A 23,149-nucleotide genomic window follows, 5' to 3' on the forward strand; every position below is an offset into this window, starting at 1 on the left:
CACAGTGAACACAGAACAGTCTACACATGGATTTGAGAAATAGCGTTAAAGCTGAAATGATGGTTGTTGGCGGTCCAGCCACTTCAGTGAACGAGGAAAACCGCAAACGGAAGAGGGAGCAAGCCCAGGTGCTAGTGTATGCTCCTTCCCTCCTCCTTCTGAACTCCATCTTCTCTTCCACAGGGAGATAATTTCTCATGAGATTCCCAAGGCCTGATCCGAACGTTGTCTCCTGAGCCCTTCCTGGGGCCTCTTCCGAAGACCTCCCATGATCTCACTAGTTTTGTTATCCCCATCTGTAACAGAAGTGGTCCCAGGCAGGGTGAACAGTATTTCAGGCCTGGCTCAGGACAGACTGCTAACTGCAGGGGAAATTCCTGCTCAGACACCGGTTATAATTCAGCCTTGTGTGCTCCATGGCTGGGGGCATCAGTGCCTCAGCAAACCCAGCCCCAGTGAATGCAAGGAATGTGAGCAATTCTGCTTGGGAGTCCTGATATACTCAACTGAATCGAAAACAATTTCCTTTGTGTTTCTTTTGAAATTGGAAAAAAAAAAAAAAAAAAAAGACAGTAAACTGAAAAGACCAAGCAGATGCCATAAGAGGCTGCTCAGTCTTCTCTCAGAGATCAGGCCTCAATTTCAGTTTCCTGAGACTTGAACAAGCAGTTTTTGGGAGGGCCATGAACAAAGGACATAGTCCTTACAGTAGCTCCCTTTCTGCACATTCTCTGACCACTCAAGGTTCAGCCAGTTGTTTACTGTCTGGGACCCCTCACCAACTTAGAGCTACTTGCATGAGTCAAGGACAGAGGCTGGGTCACTAAGTCAACCCCCACAGTCAGTACATGCTAGGTCAGCCAGCCTCCATGGCAGCTCAAGGACAAAGCCTGGGACTTGTCCAGGCCTGCCCCAAAATGATAACTGTAACCCCCAACCAGTAAATTCAAAGGTTACACACCCTCACCCAATCATATGACACAAAGGCTTGTACCAGCCTGCTTGTGGTTTTTCCCTTTAAAAACCCCTCACCATGAGACCTCAGGGCCACCCTCCTCCACCTGCTGTGTCCGAGTGTTGGACACGGACCAAGCCTGGGCTTGCTTGTAATCAATAAACCCCTGTGTGTTTTTCATCAGATATCGGCTCTGTGGTGGTCTTGCTCGGGAGGGGGGTGGGGGTGAGGTGTCTCGTGACATGGGCACAACAAACATCTATACTTCTCTATAGAGAAATAATATCACCCATGTGGCCACCTTCTGAGACCTTAGAAGACCCAAGTCTCCATCCCATAGGCATCCTCTCTTACGGTAAAGCTACCTTATCAATGATTCTCTTTCTTTTCATTATAATTTTATCACTTTCAATTGCATCCATAAACAATAGATGTTTAAATTATTTATTTTGTTGTATGTGTACATTTTTTGATGCTTACTGGTGCATGTTTAGACGTAGTGTGTGGGCATGCTGGGGAGGTGGGGGGGGGGACCAGAGCGTAACCTCAGGTGGCTTTCCCTAGGTGCCATCCACCATTATCGTGTTTGAGACCAGGATGTCTCATTGTCCTGGAACTGGCCACATGGCTATGTTAGCTGGCCCAGCCTACTTTGTATAAGATACATTGCACGGAAGCAATGCATTTGGATTGTATCCACCCCCAACCCCTCCCATTAACTCCTCCCAGATTTCCTTTCACCTCCCTACCCACCTCACTTCCTGTTCTCTCCCCCTCCCCCGTGGTTGCCTGTGTAAGAGCTGCATGAGATAAGCCAGCTAACGATCGAACATGGAGTGGGAAGGGGGTTGTGAACCCTCAGCCCTGAAAAGCTTCCGGAGGAGGGAGGGTCAGTTTTCTTTAAGTGTATGACTCCTGGTAGGTCACCCACACTCTAACGCATGGCCGCACACCCGCGAGTACATGGACAGCATGAACTGGAACCAATGGATTATTACATTTTTAAAAAGGACGTGTTGGGGTTTTTAGACACGGGTTCTGGGAATCAAACTCAGGTCCTTATGCTTGCGAGGCAAGCACAGCCATCTCCCTAGTCACATAAACAACACAGTGTTTGACTTTCGTTGCTTATGAAATTTATATGAGGGAGGCTGGAGAGATGGCTCAGTGCTTATGAGCATTTGTTGCTAGACGACCCAGGTTTGATTCCCAGTGTCTACCTGACAGCTCACAACTGTTTGCAACTCCAGCCTCAGGGGGATCCAACTCCTTCTTCTGCTCCCTGCAAACATGCAAATGAAATACTCATATGCATAATTTAACTAAAAATCTTATGTGTAGAATTTGCTTAGTTCCTTTTTTCCCCAGTTACCCGTGTATGAATGTCTTGAATAGGCTCATCTATTTTAATACTTGGTCTCCAGTTAGCGAAACCATTTGGGAAGGATTAGGAGGTGTGGCCTTGTCGGAGGAGGTATGTCACTTGGGAGGTTTCCGAAGCCCTCACCATTCCCAGTTAGCTTTCTCTGCCTTGTGGTTGTCATCTCAAGATGTGAGATCTCAGCCACCGCCCCACACCATGCCTGCCTGCTGCCGCCATGCTCCTCACCCCGACAGTCATGGGCTCTAACCCCCGAAACCGTGAGCCCCATATTAAACACTTTCTTTCGTAAGTTGCCTGGGTCATGGTGTTTTATCACAGCTTAGATTAAAAATGACTAAAATAACGTAAAACACTTCTCAAATTAATCATTTTCATATGCAGAGCTATAACTCACCTATTTTAACTGATGTTGCGGTAGTCTATAATAAAACTATATCACAATTTAAAGTCATGTGACAGTTGGTATTTATGTGGTTTCCAGACTTTTACCATTAAGAATGCTCTCTTTAACACCCCGAGAAATAGAGACTTGAATGAATTTCTTCTCCAATAATATCTCTCAGATTAGAATTTCCAAATTGCAGACTCTCAGTGTGTCTAGCTGTACTAAATCATACCAAAATGGCTGTACCAATTAACATTCCCATTGGCAGTGTGTGAGAGCATACATCATCCCACATTCTTGATGAAACTTGGATGTGTTGCACTAAAACTTCTGCCAATGGCTGGCTGTGAAAGAGGATATTTTGTGGCTCTTCTTTCGAACTGACTACTGGCATGACAGATTCCTTGTGCGTGTGTGTGTGTGTGTGTGTGTGTGTGTGTGTGTGTGTATATTTGTGTGTGTTTGTGTATGTGTATATGTGTGTATGTATATGTGTATGTGTGTGTACATGTGTATATGTGTGTGTATATGTATGTGTGTATATGTGTGTGTATGTATGTATGTGTATATGTGTGTGTATGTGTGTCTATGTGTGTATTTGTGTGTGTTTGTGTATGTGTATATGTGTGTATGTATATGTGTGTGTGTACATGTGTGTATGTGTGTATATGTGTGTGTGTGTATATATATGTATGTGTGTATGTGTATATATGTGTGTGTATATGTGTGTGTATGTGTGTGTATATGTGTGTGTATGTATGTGTGTGTGTATGTGTGTGTATGTGTGTATTTGTATGTGTTTGTGTATGTGTATATGTATGTATATGTGTATGTGTGTGTACATGTGTGTATGTGTGTATGTGTGTGTGTATATATATGTATGTGTGTATGTGTGTATATGTGTGTGTATATGTGTGTGTATGTGTGTGTGTGTGTGTGTGTGTGTGTATCCCTCTCACCCATCTTTCCACTACATTGTTCCTTTTCTCTTGACTACAGGTAGTACTTAACTTATCCTAGACGTGTCGCCTCTGTTGTCGGCCACCTATATTACAATTTCACTTAAAAGCCTGCATCTTCTCTTTCACAGCCTATGGCATTTCTTAGATGCAGTTACTAATTTTAATGACGTATTGCTACATTGTTCTTCTAGTCTTGATTAAGAAACCATTCCTTGAGCTAAGTATGGTGGCACATACCTAAAACCCCAGCACTCAGGGAGAAGAGGCAAGAAGAGCACAAATTTAGGCTAACCTGGGCTATCTGGTGAGTTTCAGGCCAGTCCTGGTTATACCACAAGATCATCTTTTAAAAACAGAGCACCGAGTCCAGCTGTCTCCTAAACCCTTCTACCCATAGGTCAGTGCTGTTCCCTGCTTTCAACAGAGATGCTTCTTTCTGCTCCACGACTGGTCAAAGGGTGGAGGGCAAATGACTGGAGTGCTTAGTCAAAAAGGGGGCAGTTCCACCTGCTGGAGAGCCCGGGAACATCCAGAAGAGGTGGATAAAGAATGTGAGAGCCAGAGGCTGGGAGATACGTGAGACAGTGTCATCTGGACATGGTGTGGCCATCGCACTCATTAACTCACCACAGTGGTGGTTACCTACACAAGAACAGCCCCCAGCCTCACTGAGAGACTGTTTGCAGTTACGGGCACATGTGCCACTGTCTTCAGTGTGTAGCCAAGTCACGCTCATGAAAGCAACCATAATTAAATTCGGTGAATTTTAAAAAAAGACACCCGTCGCCGGGTGGTGGTGGCGCACGCCTTTAATCCCAGCACTTGGGAGGCAGAGACAGGCGGATCTCTGTGAGTTCGAGGCCAGCCTGGGCTACCAAGTGAGTCCCAGGAAAGGCACAAAGCTACACAGAGAAACCCTGTCTCGAAAAACCAAACCAAACCAAACCAAACCAAAACAAAAAAAGACACCTGAGGTTATGTAAATGTACTCCAATAAACTCTTCTCAAAGCTTTCTAATTTTGCCTTACAAACTTAAGTCTACACTCCACCTTAGATGGGTACATGTATACAATAGAAGGCAGGGATGTCTTTCCTTATTTTCTGATTGGATAACCAGTCTTGGTGGTACTTAATAACAAAGGGTCCATTCCTACCCAGTGGACTCATGCTCACTGCCCATTCACTCATTTTTCACTTGTCTATGGACTGGGCTTTCCACTGATCTATTTCTTCTGAAATAATACCACACTTAGTAACTACTGCTCTATAATAATTTCTGATATCTGATATTTCCCATTTAGTTCCTTTTCACACAAAAACTTCCACATTTTTATACCAGGTCTACATTTATTTATTAATTTTGCAATTAAATGCAATTAACTTTGCAATTATTTAGTTTTTGCTATACTTTCATTATTCTGTCTGAAATAAACTTCTAGCTAAAATTTTCTCTTCAATATTTAATTAGTGAAGGTGTTCTTGTTTCCAATTCTTCGGCTTTTCCTAGATAATCTTTGTTTTACCTTTACTTTTGAGCAATAATTTGCTGATTATGGAATTCAGTATCTTAAATATACTACTCTATTTTCAATTTGTTACAATTGTATGTGTGAGAGACAGAAGGAGCAAGTGAGAGAGTGAGCACATGCATGTGTCACAAAACACATATGGTGGCAGAGGACAACTCAGGGGTCATTTCTCTCATTTCACTGTGTGGGTGCTGGGAATCTGACTCTGGGGTCCATCTTGACAGCAGAGTTTGGGAAGAAATGCTGCCACACAGACTTCACCACTGAGCCACCATGAGAGTTATTGACTTTGTATTAATATTTGTGAATTACTTCCTTTTTTTTTTTGCAGACAACTATCTCATCTGAAGATAACTTTATTTTTAATCTTTATGCAGTTTTAAACTTCCAATCTTACTGCTTTGGAGTATTACTGTCAGAATACTAGTCAAGGCACTTAACACAGTGTTTGAATAGATCTGAGAGTGGAGAGATGAGGGGTAAAAAGACCAGGATGTCTGCCATGAAGCCACACCCACGAAACCTCAACAGTGTGGTTGCCTAAACAAGACCTTAGTGATGACATCAGTTGGCATGCCAACGTAAACAGGGAAATCTCACAAGACCGCACCTCTAGATGGAGCGCTATGGGCAACTAATGGCTGCTGAGAGGGGGAGAGCCAGTCTTCCCCAGGGATGAGCCCCTCACTGGGTAATCAATCTCAAGTGCTCCATCCTAAAAACATATACCCAAGAGCAACACTAAATGCTCAATGGACTCAGCAGGTTTTATTTCTGTATTTATTACGTGTGTGTAACAACAATAATTAAGGGAAAAGAGGCCAAATATTTGAGTGGGATGGGAGGCACAGGGCAGTTGGAAGGAAGACAGGGGAAGAGGAAATCAGGCAATTACAGCACACACACACACACACACACACACACACACACATATATATATATATGAAATCAAAAAATAAATGAATGAGACATCCTTGGTCCTGATCTAAGAGGAAGAAGATCTAAGAGTATTTCAGTATTATGTAAAATGCTGCTCGTAGGTCCTGGTAGACCTCCTTCATCACAGTAGAGAAACGCACTGTTCCTATTTTACAAAGAAGTTTTGTCTTGAATGCACGGCGGATGCTTCTGAAAACATCTCCTGCCTATCTATGCCATGCTTTCTTTTGCACTGTAATATAATTTAATAATTTACATATTAGTTTGGAATATTCGACTGATGTTTCATTTATTACATAATTAACATCTGGTCATAAAATGCTTTTAAACTCACTGCCACATTCATTACTAATCTTTTCCATAGACCTTTTGCATCTATATTTATAATTGAATTTGGCTTTTAATCACCCTTTTCTGTGCTGTAATAGTCTACTGAAGAAATAAAGGTTAAAATGAGGTAAGGAGTTCCCTCCCCTTTCCTATTGCATGGAATGATTTGCATGATATAAGGTATGTGCATCTTGATAAGGTATGTACATCTTGATAAAGTATGTGCATCTTGATAAGGTATGTACATCTTGAATATCTGGTTGCATATATTTGTATCAGCCAGGGTTCACACAGGAAGCAAATCACAGGGTATTATATAATAGGTAATTTATTATAGAAATTCAATCCTACATAATTGCAAGGGGAATTAGGAAAGTCAGGTCTAGAAGGAGGATTTGAAGGTCAGAGCACAGACATTTATCGGGACTTGTGAGGCAATGGGAAATATGGGCAAGTTAGAGCTGTAGGGAAAACCATGGGACCAGCTCCTTTCCCCCCTCCCCCAGTGGGGGCATGTAGTAGAGTTGGTGGGAGGTTTGGGGAAGGCTGGTGTATCTGGGGTGTGGCGGCAGGGCTGAGCTCACTAGTTCTCATTAGGATTAATAGGAGAAGAGATAAGCACCAGATAAAGGACATGAAGGTGATCTACAGCCTGGCAATAGTCACCATGACGAGTGAGGAGTAGCTGGTACCTGTGCATGTCTCAGTGACCAGCTGTGGACAGGAGCATCCCAGACAAGAGCTTCCCCACCTGACCCCAGCTGTGGACAGGAGCATCCCAGACAAGAGCTTCCCCACCTGACCCCAGCTGTGGACAGGAGCATCCCGGACGAGAGCTTCCCCACCTGACCCCAGCTGTGGACAGGAGCATCCCGGACGAGAGCTTCCCCACCTGACCCCAGCTGTGGACAGGAGCATCCCGGACGAGAGCTTCCCCACCTGACCCTGTACAATGCTACCAGAGTGGTAAGCATGATGTTTTTCTCGTTGCCAGCATAGGGCCTCTAGCTGAGAACCCTGTCAGTGTCCCGACAGGAAGAGTACTCTGTACTCTGCTTCAGGCACGTCTGGACTGAAGAGCTTGGAAATGTAGAAAGGGTATTTCTTGTGGAAAGACATAAAAAAGAAAAAGAAACACAACGGAGCATAAAATCTTGCTAATTAAATCAACAAGAGAGGTTTCAATTCTCCCGGCCATTTGGCTTATTTATTTTGGGGTGTGTGTGGAGGATTCTTATTTATTATAGTTGGTGTTGCTACCACCAATCACACATGCTCATATATTCATGTGAAAGGGCACTTCATAACCAGTCAATGGGTAGAACTAAAACCATACGGATTCAACAGAGCACAGTGTATTAAGCCTTTGGGAGGTGCTGCAGAGGGCAGAGAGTTCCTTTCACATGTAGTACGTGACAGCAGAGAATGTCCATCAGGTACCGTGTACCTCAAGACCATGAGTGTTGGGAAATAAAACGTAGTCTTGAAAAGACACAAATCAACTATCCTGGATGAAAACGCTTTTGAAATACGTATTTTTCAAAGAAATGAGAACATGTCTCCTGGAGACGTGAAGCTGGAAGAAGGGACGGCAGATCCAGGGGGATGTACTAACTACAAGAACACACAGCATGCTTCTGCTTTAGCATGACCGGAAGCTGCTGGTATGGCCTGAATAAACACTCACAATGCCTCGATTTCTAAGGTGTCCTCATAAGTGCAAGGCTCAAAGGAAGTGGGAATTTTCTGATTCAGACATAGTGATATCCTCAGGGGAGACCGTGGTCTCATAGTCCATTGACTATCTCGAGATTCCAAAGTAGGTGTGTCCAAATACACACGTGAAATCCACGTAGTTAAGGCTTCAAACATGTTAACTTGGGGAGGATAAAAATAAACATGTGGAGAGATGATGTCTATTATTATTTTGAGGTCAGCACACTTACCAGAAAGAAAAGATAGGTCTCAGGAACTTCCAGGCTGTCCATTGTCAATAGAAGCAAGACTGAATTCAGAACAAACCTAAACTGGCCAGATGAAAGTGTCATACTGAAGAATTAACTGAGAGCCTCAAACCTGAAGTCATCCCATCCTCAAATGTTTACACAGATTGATTTCTACATCATGTCCAGTTTGAAAACCTGGGTAACCAAAGCTCCAAACTGTCCATGCCACAGTATGGACCCTGCATCCTCTGTATTAGCAACACTTTGGCTATAAGGAAGATGCACCATCAGGATCCATGCTTTAGGATCTGATGCTTTATAGCAGCAGAGCTGGTTCAATTTTCTTTACGATGACAAGTCTAGTGAATCACGTTGGTTCAGCTCAAACTATAACGTCATCAAATATATAATAAAATGCTGATTTTTAGGGTGATTTTATTTAATTGGAAGAAATCGATGAAAACAAATCAAGCAATTTGTTTACAATCTCATATCTTAAAACAAGTAAAAAATTCTATGCAAACACTAGAATTTACCATTTTCACTGGGTAAATTTCCATTTGACAAAAGGAAAAGACGCTAATGATTAAGAAACACTGATGCCTCTTAGGAAATGTTTTTAAAATTAAATATTTTCATTCACATATTTTAAAGTATAAAAAATAAATGATCTAATTCTGAGTAAATCAGATTCTTAGTTACAATTATTTTCACTAATTTATCACAATTCAGAAGGCAAAATTATGAGCATGGGCCATAGTGAATTAAATTAATAGTGAATTAAATTCGTATAGTATATCTCAGCAATAGTTACAATGTTCCAACCATTTTATGGGATTGGGCTAAGGCTTTTGTGTAGATCATACAAATTACTTTGCAATCAACAAAACGTGTGATCACCTGCTTTAACCCATTTCTTCTAAGGAACAAGGAGAGGAACAAAAAAAAAAATCTATTGAAGAAGACACAGCTTACGACGTGTGAATGTCTTGACTTTGGTTTCTAATGATTTCTTGACTCTTCTTTTGGAAGTCGTCAGTGGGACTGCTTGAAGGAAGAAGCAAAAATCGCAGCTATGGAGCTATGTTCAGGATGCTGAGTGGTGATTAGCCATAGAGATTGGAGTACCAAATCTACTTTATAAAGAAAACATCCCGTCTATCGGCCTGGTTTGTTCTTTTACCATCTGTCTACTTCCAGTTCTCACTGAATTGGCTCTGTCTGGTGTGGTAGACCTGGGGCCCTTTGTTGACACAATCCATTAGCTGACTGGAGAGAATGAAGCTTCTCAACCCCCACAGCGAGAGGCCATTCCTTGTAGGAGGGTAAGTGGGCGTTTCCCTCCATTTCCTGGGGAACTTTGTCACTTGGTGGGGGGTTCCAACAGCTTTGCCCTGTGCCCGGTCCATATATGTGGGGCTTCTGTCTCCACAAAGTCAGATGCACTGACCCTATTCAAAGAAGATGGAAGGGAGGACAAGAGAGAAGGATGAAAGGGGGAAGAGGAGAGAGGAGATAGATAGATGCAGAGGAGGAGATGGAGGAGATGGAGGGAGAAGAGGAACAGGAGGAGGTGGGGGAGAGGAGGAGATTTCATTGTTTACAATGTCTAGCAAAAGAGATCCTTGTAATAGTCAGAGGATAATAGACATAAAACATGAGAAACAAAGGACACATTCTTAACCTATGTGGGACTCAGTTTTTAAAATTAGCATAGTCTTAGTTGGTTGAGATGATCCAAAGAGCTGATAGTATTCTCTGGCTTCTCTGTGTTTGTTCTATGCTGTGGGATGGTCTGTATGTCAAATGCTCTGATTGGTCAATAAATAAAACACTGATTGGCCAGTGGCCAAGCAGGAAGTATAGGCGGGACTAACAGAGAGGAGAACTGAGAGAACAGGAAGGTGGGAGGAGTCACTGCCAGCCACCACCATGACAAACAGCATGTGAAGATGCCGGTAAGCCACGAGCCACGTGGCAAGGTATAGATTTATAGAAATGGATTAACTTAAGATATAAGAAGAGTTAGCAAGAAGCCTGGCACGGCCATACAATTTGTAAGCAATATAAGTCTCTGTGTTTACTTGGTTGGGTCTGAGCGGCTGTAGGACTGGTAGGTGACAGAGATTTGTCCTGACTGGGCCAGGCAGGAAAACTCTAACTACAGTTATAGCTCCACATCTAGACTGTAAACGTCTTAGAACAAAGTTCAGATTTGAAACACCTTTCCTTCCCTCATGACCAACTTTTCCTCAACACAATGCTCTTCACTTAACCCTTGCCCCTTGGCACTGGCTGGGGTCAAAGAAGATGGCTCTGGGTCAACCACTGGTACCATGCCTTTCTAGGAACAGAGAGCACACTGGTTCAGAGCCAAAACTAACTTTCAACTCCTTCTCACTCTCCCTCCGCACCCAACCCGTGTGCATTTTCACTGCAAATATCTACGAGTGACAGACACATGATAGGAGACTGGATCCCTCACACAAGAAACAAATGAAAATGGATCAATGCATTTACTGTAGAGTGGATAAAAATGAAAATGTTCTAACACAGTAGTTCTCTGCCTTCCTAATGTTGTGACCATTTCAAATAGTTTCTCATGCTGTGGTGACCCCCCAAATATACAGTTATTTTCGTTGCTATTTCATACCTGTAATTTTGCTACTGCTATGAATTGTAATGCAAATATTTGATATACAAATAGTCTTAGGTGACCCCTTTGGAAAGATTGTTTGACCCCCCAAAGGGGTCATGACCCACAGGTTGCAAACCACAGTTTTAACCCATCTTGGAATATAGTCCTAACCATATGAATCCTTCATTTTTTTCTTTCTGGTATAACCACATTTCTGTTAAATCTTTGAGCTTTGGATTAAGTTGTAACATTGTAGCACATGTTCCTCCTAAGCAGATTATCTCCAAAAGGAACGATGTGCTTTTAGTTGCTCAAAGAAAAGGAGTAACTATAAAGCAGTCTTTTACCTGCTAACAGTACTGGCAACCCCACCACCTAGGCAACTATTGGAAATACTAAATTTTAGAAGTATACAGGCAACAGTTACTAAGATAAACCATTCAGTACAGTTTTTATTCAATTCCTTAATGTGCCTTAATATACTGGTCTTGCTCAAATTAGGCAGTAAAATTTTTTACTGAATTCAGTATTCTGGGTTATAGAGCAGAACACGTTCAAAATGGAAATTTAGAATGAGTTTTCCATAGTAAGACCCTATGTTGTTTCTATTGAAAATCGGAAGAGGGGGTATGGTGACATGCGTGACAGGAAATATCAGAAGATGGAAGTAGCACTGAGACTCAACTGGCTCCTGCCCTTAGCAGAGGAACTGTCTGTGTTGGCTCAAAGGTCCCCTTTGCCTTTCCAAAGGCTTATGACACAAAAGCATGTTCAGCAGTGCCCTCTGGGTTGTAAAAAGCACAATGATATCTGAGACCCGAACCCAAGAGACATATCATAATACAAGTCCTGGTAAAAGGATGATATCAAAGGATGTGCGACTCCATTTCTACACGAAGCAGATGGAGTTTGGGAGAGCCTGAGAGCTTGGCTCGATTTCATGGTCCTTTAGTGCCTGGCTGGACTTTCAGACAGCCAAGAGTCTAGCTGGGGGCTAGCCCCCCACAAGCCCAGAATATTCTGACCTCCCCATGACAATGCCTGGCTCAACTTCCATCAGTAGGAACACTCCCACCAGCACAAGGGACCTGTTTTTGGAGAACCATTTCCACCTCCAGGAAAGCTATGCTTACAGCAACTGGTCTGGCCTGCAGCCCTACCCAGCTCACAGGAAGGGGCTGAGTCCTGTGTACTCACTCGGAACGACCTAGCAGACTGCAGTGTGCCTGGGGTTGGAGTAGACAGAATCTTCACATAAGGGGGAAGTGCAGTCAAATGCATTTCTCTAAACCACATGGCATGTCAGAACCACCTAGTACTCACTCAGCTCGGACAATGCTAACGGTCTTGTTGTGACTATCTGACACTTCTCATTGGGAAACATTCCAGATCAAGGTAAAGATAACTACTCACCAGGCTGCAGGTTGGAAGACAGGCCGGTATCAACTGTGGGGCCATTTGTGCCAGCTACAGAGAGACTCCTGTTCTTGGGGTCTTGGTGTTCCTCTAGGACCACAAACTGCAGAAAAGAAAAGGGAGAAAGGGTATACTGCTGTAATTCACAAGTCACCTCACTAAGCTTTAAGCTGCAGCTTCTCACACATACTCAATGAAGGCAAAAATGGGAAGAAAGGCCTTGTCAAGTTGTCTTTGACTAATGAGAGAGTCCACTTTAATTTTTTTCTTAAATTATTTTACTGTGTGTATGAGTGTTTTGACTACATTTATATCTGTGCATTATGTGCATGCCCGATGCTCATGGAGCCCAGAAGAGGGCACTGGATTCCCTGGAACTGGAGTTACAGACGGTTACGAGCCACCATATAAATGCTGGGAATCAGATCACAGTCCTCTGGAAGAGTAGCCAGTGATCCTAACTGCTGAACTACCTCTCTCGCCCAGAGAGATTCCAGTATTAACTGGAAACCTTGCATTCATTTCTATCAGGGTACACAGCTATCTTTACTGAAGAATCTGTCATGATTCTGGAGTCTTCAGTTACGAATCTTGGATCCCTGGAGGCTACTGTTTTGCTGCAAATAGTACAAGCATCCATAGGTATCACAAGTACTGCCCATCGGCCAGACAAATAATGCCACGTGTATGTATGTACAGCCTATAGCTATACAGAATTCATTTAAGCATACTATCAAGTCCTAAGTAATTCGGGTCACCAGTAAGTACTAATAACCAATAGCGTAACTACTATTTTTCAGCGGTTTCCTCGTGGTTGAGCAGCTTAGGAGCCAGAGTGCTAAGAGGGAGGCCCAGGTCACCACTGCAGCATTTCTCTTAACTCAACAAACGGTCATTTTGTCATTGTTTGCTCTGTCCAGACTGACAGCACACTTGCAATGCAGGCTGAGCAGAGCTGACCGGCCTGCACTCAGGCCAGACAGGTTAGATATGAAAAGAAATCAAACAGACAAAGGAAGAATACAAGTGTGCCATGCTCTGGGATACAGGATGCAAGCTGGCGAAGTGCTTCCTTGTCAATAAATAATCAGGTGAAAGGATTCTCCAAGGCTTGGACTGACTGTGTGGTTCAGAAAGGAGCCCTCCACAGGAAAGATCTAGAATTCAGAGTAAAAGGCATAGGAAAATATTTTCTGTACCTATCCTTCTCATCAAGAGAAGTGTAGGGAGGCTTAACAAGGAGAGCCAATGAGGGAACAGGGACAGAGATGCCGGGGATGGAGGTGACTCTCAGGAGCTGTGCTCTGTTTTCTCTCTTTCTATTTCCCACAACCTCATCACCCTTTGTCTCCTCCTCATTAAAGGTCTCTTGCAGAATCAATACAATGGCCTGCTGTGTAAGGGCATAGGTTTGTTATTTCTGGCTCCCGTCAAGAAGTGCACTGCAGATTTTCCAACCGTGTGCCTCCCTGCCAGAAGCACACAGACTCCAGGACTCTGGCTGCAAGGGAAGGCAGCTGAGGGGAGCAGATTGATTTCTGCTGCCAGGTTTGGGAACTCGGCTCTCCCCAGCTCCCTCTGACGTGTGCGGCAGCAGTTGGTGTGGACGGCAGTTATGACAGCTGGGAGGACGATGCTCAGCAGGCTGGGCTTCCGAATGCAGCTTGGAGCCCACAAGCTGTTCACCACCACAGCGTGGAGTTTTGATTTATTTTTATGTATTTAAAAGAGACACATGAAGAAACCATTTCTCATTCTTCCCTGTGATTTAAATGAGATGAATTAAACTTGCACTCTATACCTTTCTAGCCTGTCAAGGGCAATGCAGGTAATTCAGCAGTCCACCAAGTCACGCGCCCTCAAAGCACTGAGCTCTGCCTAGAGAGAGGTCCTAAGTCACATGCTTACAGCATTTATGAAGGTGGAGCTAAACATCTTAGCATCTTTGAAAAGCTACACTGAGGAGGAACAGAGGTCCAGAGTTACTTCAGTCAAAGTAGTTGCTGAAGACTGGCTGGATGCTAATAAGGCTAAAAGATACATGTTGAGACCAGCAGGCAGCTAGAATGGAGTTCAGTTTCTCTGAAAGGCATGGAGAAAGAGGACAAGGAACAGTGATTCTTATCAAGCCAATTCTTAGCTTCATGTACTTTGATAACATTACCCAAGGTTGGGGGCAAGATGATGTCCCAGCCCTGCTGGGGTCAGGCCCATCACCACTCATACTTCTGCTTGACTCTTCATAAGGGTTCTTTGCGGTTTCCAATGGCTGCTTCCGAGTCCTGAGATAAAGCCAAAAAACAGAGACAATCTCAAAAGAAAAACGAAAGACTCATCCCAATCCCTGGGGGAACTATTTTGTTGGATTAGATCTATAGATGGTGCATATGTAGTCAAGCACATAGCTGAAAACCCGAGGCCACTAAGCAGTTCTGGGGGTGGGGGCAGCATTGTTAAGTAAACAGCCACGGAGATGTCCACAGGACTTAAACAACTCTGGTGCATTGCATTCTCAAGAAAGAGTTCTAAGAAGCTCTTTTGTCAAGAAACAGTTCTTATCGTGTGTGTGTGTGTGTGTGTGTGTGTGTGTGTGTGTGTGTGTGTGTGTCTGTGTGTCTGTGTATCTATGTGTCTGATGCTTTCGTGTGTGCACCTGTATGGAAGTGTCCCCTCATGTGGAGATCAGAAGTAGACACTGTACATCTTTCTCAATTGCCGTACCTCTTATTTGAAATGGGGTCTCTAGTGAGCTTGAAGGTTGCCAATTCGGCTAGCCTGGCTAGTTATCAAGCCCCAGGGATCCTGTTTCTATCTCCCCAGTGCTGGGATTACAGGTACCCAGCTGCACCCTGCTTTATTCTACCGTATGTTTTCAAATATAGGTGCTGAGGATTTAACTCAGGTCCTCAAGCTTGTTCGGCAAACCCTGTACTGACTGAGTCCTTTCTTTGGTCCCTTCCTCACTGTTGTTATTAGGAATACGGGAGTCTGCAGCTCAAAAACCACCATGCACTAGCCATTAGCTTCCAATCCATACATGCCGCTGGTCAGGCAGGCTTGTTGAAGTGGTGTGAAGTCACAGCACCTGGGAGGCTGAGGCCAGAGAATCTTGAGTTTGAGGCTAGCCCAGGCTATATAGCAAGATTTTATCTTAAAAAAAAAATCCAGATTTCTGAAAAATATTAAGTCACATGTATTAACATATCGAACAAACAAAAAATAATTACATCATACATAAACTTAAGTTTGTTTTGTTTTGTTTTGTTTTTTGAGACAGGGTTTCTCTGTATAGCCCCGGCTGTCCTGAAACTCACCAGGCTGGCCTTGAACTCACAGAGATCAGCCTGCCTCTGCTTCCTGAGTGCTGGGATTAAAGGCATGTGTAGCAAAGTCAGGCTTTTGTATTGTATTACAGTAAGTATTTTGCTCAAGTTCATCCCAAGGAAGTAGTCATTCCCTGGGAAGGGTTTAGCAAAGAGGGCATCAAGTTCCATGGAAAAGGAAGGATTACCTGTAGTAGTGAGTCCCCCAGATCCCCAAGAGGAGCAGCAGGACGAGCGCAACCACACAGACAGTCACCACGGCAATGTCGCGCTCCTGCCCGTGGCCAGCATGGCGCAGCTCCCACCATCTCAAGTCTCGGTGCTGACATCGCTCCCCAACATAGCCAACGATACAGCTGTCCATGACACACAAGCAGAAGTCAACAGAGACCCCGGCACCTGGTACCTACAAATTCGATATGTGTTGTCTCTCATCCTTCACCTTTCTAGATTCAGTTTTGTGAGCCTGAGATGTGAGCTAAAAGCACTACGAATCATACATCAACAATGACAATGTTAACACCGAGAGACTTTCCTCTTTTCTCTGTCTTTAGGGCGATGGGGAGTTATTTGTGTAGTCTCTATGAGGCATCACAGGACACTGACTAAAGATAAACTCTCTGAAGACACCCTTTCTAAACCATCACAAAGTGAGTCTGCCCGAAGAGCCAGGAGAAACCTGGAAACAAATGATTGGCCAGACTGCAGCGGTCATAGGCCAAAGGAAAGCACTAGAAGGCAGAGAGAGCCTTGTTGAACACCAGGCTGTAATAGAAGAGTGCATGCAGGCTCTGGACGGGAGTGGAGCTTAGGCTATGGAGGGACCGCTCGCTTTTTGTAAAGCTCACCATTAGCCCAAGAGAAAATGTAAAAAAAAAAAAAAAATAGCGGCACAAGAAAAATAGCTATTTTGAGGGCAAGGGACCATTTGCCTAGAAACACCTTACTGTGCATTGAAATTGTTTTAATTATGAGGTAAGTGAAGCAAGGCTGCCATCTACTGGAAATGCTTGTTTCTAGAAACCAGAGCTCAGAGAAACAACTGCATTTTCTTCACATTAGAATTAACTTAAAAAAGAGAAATCCTATTAAAATCTCCTTCTCTTAGCCCCCGATCTGCTATCAACCCATCTATGTCCACACTTTATTCTAGAAGGGCTGAAGGAAAGAAAACACAGAAATAAAACCAGCAGCTCTGGTGGGAAGATACAGCATGGGAAAACACTTGAAATTTCCAGAAGATCTGGAGTCTATTCCCTAGTTCTAGTTCTACCTTTTGCCCATTAAAAGAAAGTGGAAAGTCACTTTCTGAGGAGGGGAGACAAGGAACAATAATTATTAATCACCTATGACTGGTATCATCCTATACACTGTTTTCACTCACTATTTTTTACCTCATTATTTTTGGTAGATGCCCCCTATTTGACAGGTAAGGAAACAGGCTCAGCAATGAATAATTTGCATGAGGTCACACAGCTAATGATGGGCACCTCTGCCTCACAAGGTTCTCAGATATCAAAGCCCAGCTCTCTAGTACACTTACATTGTGTTGCTTACAACAAGGCTTTCTGTTCCACACACCTCTGGAAGATAATCGTTCTAGAACTGGCCACACAAGAGATGGCAGAAGCCGCCGTGGAGGCATAAAGGTTATCCAGGTTTCATGGGGTCTATTTTAATTCTAGCTCATTTGGGTTACAGCTCCTTAGTGGCAACCCCTAGCAGCCATGTTTTAAACTGTTGGATGTTAATAGACTCCATATGCAATTCAAAGTGATCTGGGGTCTTGAGGAATGTGTCAACTGGCCAGTGGTCCTAACAGAGCCAGGCGAGCTTTGATAGGGAGCCTCTCAAAGCCCAGCACAGTCAGCCATTTACAAGAGGCTGGGCAGAGCCATGAGTCTTTTGGATTATTTGAATTATTAATTAGTTTGGCTAAACAAAAACAAACAAACAAACAAACAAAAAGGTTCCCTGGGCCAAATAAGTCTGAGTTTGCGTGGCCAAACAATACAAGGTCACTCTAGACCAAGTAAGGGTACAGCATTCTTATAGTCATGAATCCATGAGAAACGGCAGAGCATTCTCCAGCCGGACCTGTCCTCAGGAAACTTCACAACCCTGCTGTGTGTGTGTGTTGGGGGGAGGGGGGGTTGCTCTGAAAAAGACGTGCTAGAAGGATGTTTGGCCAAAGTCAAACCAGAAAGAATGAAGGCTTTCCTCTGAGCTCAAGAGGTTGGAATGTCCCAAGCAACCAGGCCAGCGAAGTCACAGGGAGCCAGTGCACATGGATGCTTCGGGCCTCACTCCCCCGTATATCACCGGGCCTGGGCTCGGCATCTTGCTCCCACCAAGGAAAGAAGAGCCTTCAGGAGCGGCTCTGTGCAGAAAGACAGTGAAGTGTTCCTGATAAAGCTGCACTGACAGGTACTGCCTGAGGTCTGTTTGTTACTGCGGAATTAATACGATGTAAGGGAGGTTGACAGGACACATGGAAACCCGTTAAACCACATTTTTATAAAACCAACTCACAATAAAGTTATGGTACAACGACTGTGAACACCAGCGATTTGAAACACTGCTTTTGGTCCTTAATGTGTCATCCTTTGTTTGTTTATTTAAAATGGTCTCCTGTGACCCAGGCTGGCCTTCAATAACTATGTAGCTAAGAATGGCCTAGAACTCCTGATTCTCCTACTACTGCTTCCCAAGGGCTGGGATTACAGGTGTGCTCCTATGCCTTTGCCCAGCCTTAGCTTAACTGTCATTTTGGAGTAACTTGTGTTTAAAACATAACCAGAGAAAGATGATGCTTTCATAGGGACTTAATGATAAAGAGAAAGGTGTGTTGAGGAATCATCAGAATCAGATTAAAACGAAAACTGCATTATTCCAATACACTGGCACCCTTCACATTGAAATAGTGATTTGGGGACCTAAAGTTAACTACCATGGAGGAAATACACCACAGACCATCAACTAGTCACTCAGTTTAAGAATTTCGTATTTGGTAGAATAGGATAAAGTGTGTAGATAAAAACAATTTGATTGCTAACAATAAAGACTATTAATTAGAATTTATTATGGTATACTTAAAAGAATTGAGTTAGAAAAATCACAGTGTGTAAATATGAACTTGAAAGCAGAACTCTACTGGAATTGAGTCATTTTTACTAATATTTCCAAACATTTTCATAGTTTTTGTCATGCTGGGATGATTTTTAATGTAAGACCATATATATATATATATATATATATATATATATATATATATATATATATATGTATACATATATATATATATATATATATATTCTGTCAAAGCATATAGCTCCTTCTTTTTCCAGTAATTTAAACTCTTTTTAATTATTATTAACAAAAGTTACAAAATTGTTTAAGCCCATATCATCTGCTCAGGAGGATCTCAGGCCCAGCCATGGGAGACTGTGTATTTTGCATATATATCCATTCCCTCACATTGTTTTGAACATACGAAATTCATTAAAAGTAAAATGTAGCCCTGAATTAGATACTGCATATTTGGGTTTCTCTGTGTGTGGGTTATGTATGTAGGTGTACAAGCAGGTACATATGGAGACCAGAAATAGGCTTCAGGTGTCTTCCTTTTGCTCTCCACCTCTTAAAAACTATTATTTACTTATTTGTATGTATGTGTGTATGGGTGCATGGGTGTAGGTGTGTGTGTGTACATATGTATATGTGTGTGTGTATGTGTGTGTGTGTGTACATATGTATGTGTGTGTGTGTGTACATATGTATGTGTGTATGTGTGTGTGTGTATGTGTGTGTCTATATGTATATGTGTGTGTACGTATGTATATGTGTGTATGTGTATATATGTGTGTGTGTGTGTATGTGTGTGTGTGTATGTGTGTGTGTGTATGTATGTATATGTGTGTGTGTACATATGTATGTATGTGTGTGTGCGTGTGCGTGCGTGTGTGTGTGTGTGTGTGTGTGTGTGTGTGTGTGTGTGTGGTGTGTGTGTGTGTGTGTGTGTGTGTGTGTATGGGTACATAGATGCCACAGAGCATGTGTGCAGGTCAGAAGACAACTTGCATGACTCTTCTCTCCTTCCACCATGTGGGTCTCAAGGATTGAACTCAGGTTCCGGACTTGGTGGGGAGAGGTTTCATCCAATGATCCTGTCCAGACCTTCCACCTTCTATTCAGAGACACAGTCTCTCATTGACCCTGGAGCTCACTGATGCAGCAAGTGCCGGGGACCCTCCTGTCCCCACCTCTCAGTTCCGGGGACAAAGCTCACATTGCCCCACTTGCCTTTTTATATGGGTTCCAGAGATCTGAACTAAGGCCCCCTTCCTTGCTGACTCACCCTTCTCCCCAGCCCCACATGTGGCCTTTACCACACAGGAAAGGTCCTCTGTGTGAGCTCTGTGAGAGTGTCTCCGAGTTCTAGGTCTTCAGAACCTCTTCAGGTCAAAACTTGGCCTGCCATCATGCTCAGGGGAGCTAAAAGGGAGCAAACAGCAGCTGTTTCATGCCCAGCTGCTGCTACCAGGACCACAATGAAAAATGGACTACTAGGAAGAAGAGGAAACTTTTTTCAGCTTTAAACATCAGAGGCAATAAGTCCAGTATGAGTAGGTGCAACATTTTTTTTTTTTTTTAGTTTGTTTGTTGGTTTGGTTTGGTTTTGGTTTTCTTTTTATTTATTTTATGTGCATTGGTGTGAAGGTGTCAGATCTGCTAGAATTGGAGTTGTAGACAGCTGTGAGCTGCCACTGGGTGCTGAGAGTTGAACCCAGGTCCTCTGGAAGAGCAGCCAGTGCTCTTAACTGCTGAGCCATCTCTCCAGACCATTAGGTGCAACATTTTTATAAATCTAGAATCTGGCTGAAGCTAAGCTGGTTTTAGTAAATTTCCTACAAATCTGCCTTCTTCATGTTGAACAAGGACCTGAATCTGCAGACTGTATTCATCAAGGTACTTAAGTAAAAAGAAAGTCACCACTTCCGATAGAAAAACCTCCTCTGTACAAATATTACAGACTTCCTGAACGTCATGGATCACAATATTCTCCTGTGCCATTGGAAAGGTTCCTGACTTACTTGCATACATAGCTGTCCACTGCTTCAACATACATGCACACACCATCATGCAGGCAGTATCCGTCATGTGATGGGGGGCATCCTGGGTTACTATTTCTGACCATATGTTGGCCATCTTCCCCAGGGGTAGGGGGTGAGGTAGAGCCTGAAAGAGTCAAAGACATGACTTTTATTTTGAGTTTCTATGAACAACTTACAGCGTAAGTATCGGGGGTCATAAGGTCCACCTTCCTAAGCAAGCCGTGGGTCAGGCGCCGAGAAGCCAAGCCCTTCCTTCTCTGGACCTGGGCTATCAGATATAAAGCACACTAGAGGCAAGGAAAGGAGGGGTACCCCTCAATCTGAAATGCTCTGGGGACCCTCTCAGACCCGAGACTGATGGGAAGAAAATGTTACCGTAATGGAGGGAAGTCAAAGAGGAAAAGCCTCCTGGTTTTGAATAGTTTCTTACCTCTTAAAGGGAAGGCATTGGGGTGTTTTCCTGTCTTTTTTATCTTTCCTTCTTTTTTGAGTGAGGCAGGGTCTCTCAGCAGCTCAGCTGTCCTCAAACTCATGGCAATCCCCCTGCCTCAGCCTCCCAACTACTAGGATTGCAGGCACCAGACACCCTACCTATCTTCAATACCTTTTAAATGGAGGAAAGTATCTGAGGAAAAAACAATTCATTACAGAAGCCAGAACCCAGGCAAGCAAGAACTTCCTGCAGAACGGAGAGGACAAGAGTCCTCTCCTGGCTGCCAGGGCCTTGGAGAACCCAGCTTCTCTGGTGGGTGCAGGTGGTGTGGTTTATGAAGTGAAAGTCAGCAGTGGGGACTGTTTAAAAGAAACAAAAGCCGGCTGGGTTGTTAATTCACGTCAGGACATACTGACTTTAAAAAAGCAACTTAAAAATCCTTGAAAGTAATCCTTGGCGCACGCCTTTAATCCTGCACTGGGGAGACAGGGGCAGTTGGCTCTCTGTGAGTTCAAGGCCAGCCTAGTCTACAAAGCAAGTTCCAGGACTGCCTGGGCTGTTATACAGAAAAACCCTGTCTCAAACAAACAAACAAACATCCTTGAAAGTGGCTCTGCCCCCATTATAGTCCCATGCCACTGAAAAGTCGCTAGCGGTTCCCTGAGCTGGGCAACATCGTACCATGGCCTGTAGTCCATACGGAGGTGTGCTGTGTGTGTAAAATACACACTAAATTTTTAAGATTTAGTACCAAAATTTAAGTAGATGTAAAATTTTATACAGGTTATCTCTGAAAGTCTTAACATTTGTTATGTACTGAAATAAACAAAATATACTATTACAAGTCCAGATATGGTCTTGACCTGCCTCGCCCAGCAAAGTTTTTCCCACAGCCCCTGAGAACAATCAACCAATGGGAAAGTAGTCGCAGAGTTAGGGAGAACCACCTATACTGGACTGTGAGTAATAATAATAATAATAATAGGCTTATTACAGATGCTGTGAAATCAACAAGTTCTGCAGCCCAGCATCAACCTCCTGATGAAATCCAGCTCTCCAACCATGATTTCTAGAACTCCCAAGGCAATCAGGATTTCCTGGACCAAGTTCCTCCCGGTTGACCCGGACCACCCATCCACCTACCAGGGCAAGCCAGTCCAGGCGCGGATGGGCGGCCCGCGCAGGTGCAGTTGTAGCCTCCCTCCGTGTTGGTGCAGCTGGCATTCTGGCCGCAGCTGTGCGCCCCCTGCTGGCACTCATCGATGTCTGCAGGAGGAATAAGTGAGAAGAGAAGGGGAATGCTGAGAAGTGAGCGCGGTTATGGAACCACAGAGTCCAGCAGTCTAGAAGGGGCTTCTTCACCACGTGGTACCTCATGTTCCGGGGCCCTGTGCATTTTAGGGGTACTGTCATGAACGCTGGAAATAAAGATCACTGTGTCCATGGCTGCACACCTAGTCAGGGATTCTAGGCCCCCGACAGGATTACCGTCCCTCTTGGAAGGAAAGACTTGTCCAGGCCAGAGGTCAGTGAAGCACGTCCGGCAATCAGCATGTCATATCCAAAAGCTCAGGCTTCACTTCTGCAGCCAGATGCTCATCTATTAGTATAAATGGCATATCAAGTACGACACTTTCCTAAACACGAGTGTACAAATTAATAAGCCCTTCCTTAGCCCTGCCGCCAGCCTTTGTCCTACGGCTGCTACTACAGGTCCTGCCGTGTCTGTACTAAATTACCAGAAGGAGAGCTGCCCCGCCGTATTCCAGCATCCCGTGTCTCCTACAGGCCACT

The 23,149-nt window shown here is 43.8% G+C and overlaps 1 protein-coding gene across 1 annotated transcript in view; it reads right to left on the bottom strand.

The window, feature by feature from the left end:
- Positions 1-9,571: 9,571 nt before the first annotated feature.
- Positions 9,572-23,149, bottom strand: part of Egf (epidermal growth factor) — a 79,296-nt gene continuing 65,718 nt past the window's right edge. Inside the window, exons 19-24 of the mRNA XM_059266223.1 lie at positions 22,499-22,621; positions 20,902-21,046; positions 15,997-16,164; positions 14,650-14,767; positions 12,483-12,588; positions 9,572-9,882 (exon numbers count right to left, since the gene is read on the bottom strand). Of these exons, the coding sequence (XP_059122206.1) occupies positions 9,635-9,882; positions 12,483-12,588; positions 14,650-14,767; positions 15,997-16,164; positions 20,902-21,046; positions 22,499-22,621 (908 nt within the window). The 3' untranslated portion in view covers positions 9,572-9,634. The remainder of the gene's footprint in view (positions 9,883-12,482; positions 12,589-14,649; positions 14,768-15,996; positions 16,165-20,901; positions 21,047-22,498; positions 22,622-23,149) is intronic.

Source organism: Peromyscus eremicus, chromosome 6 (assembly GCF_949786415.1).
Source record: "Peromyscus eremicus chromosome 6, PerEre_H2_v1, whole genome shotgun sequence".
Lineage (NCBI taxonomy): Eukaryota > Metazoa > Chordata > Mammalia > Rodentia > Cricetidae > Peromyscus > Peromyscus eremicus.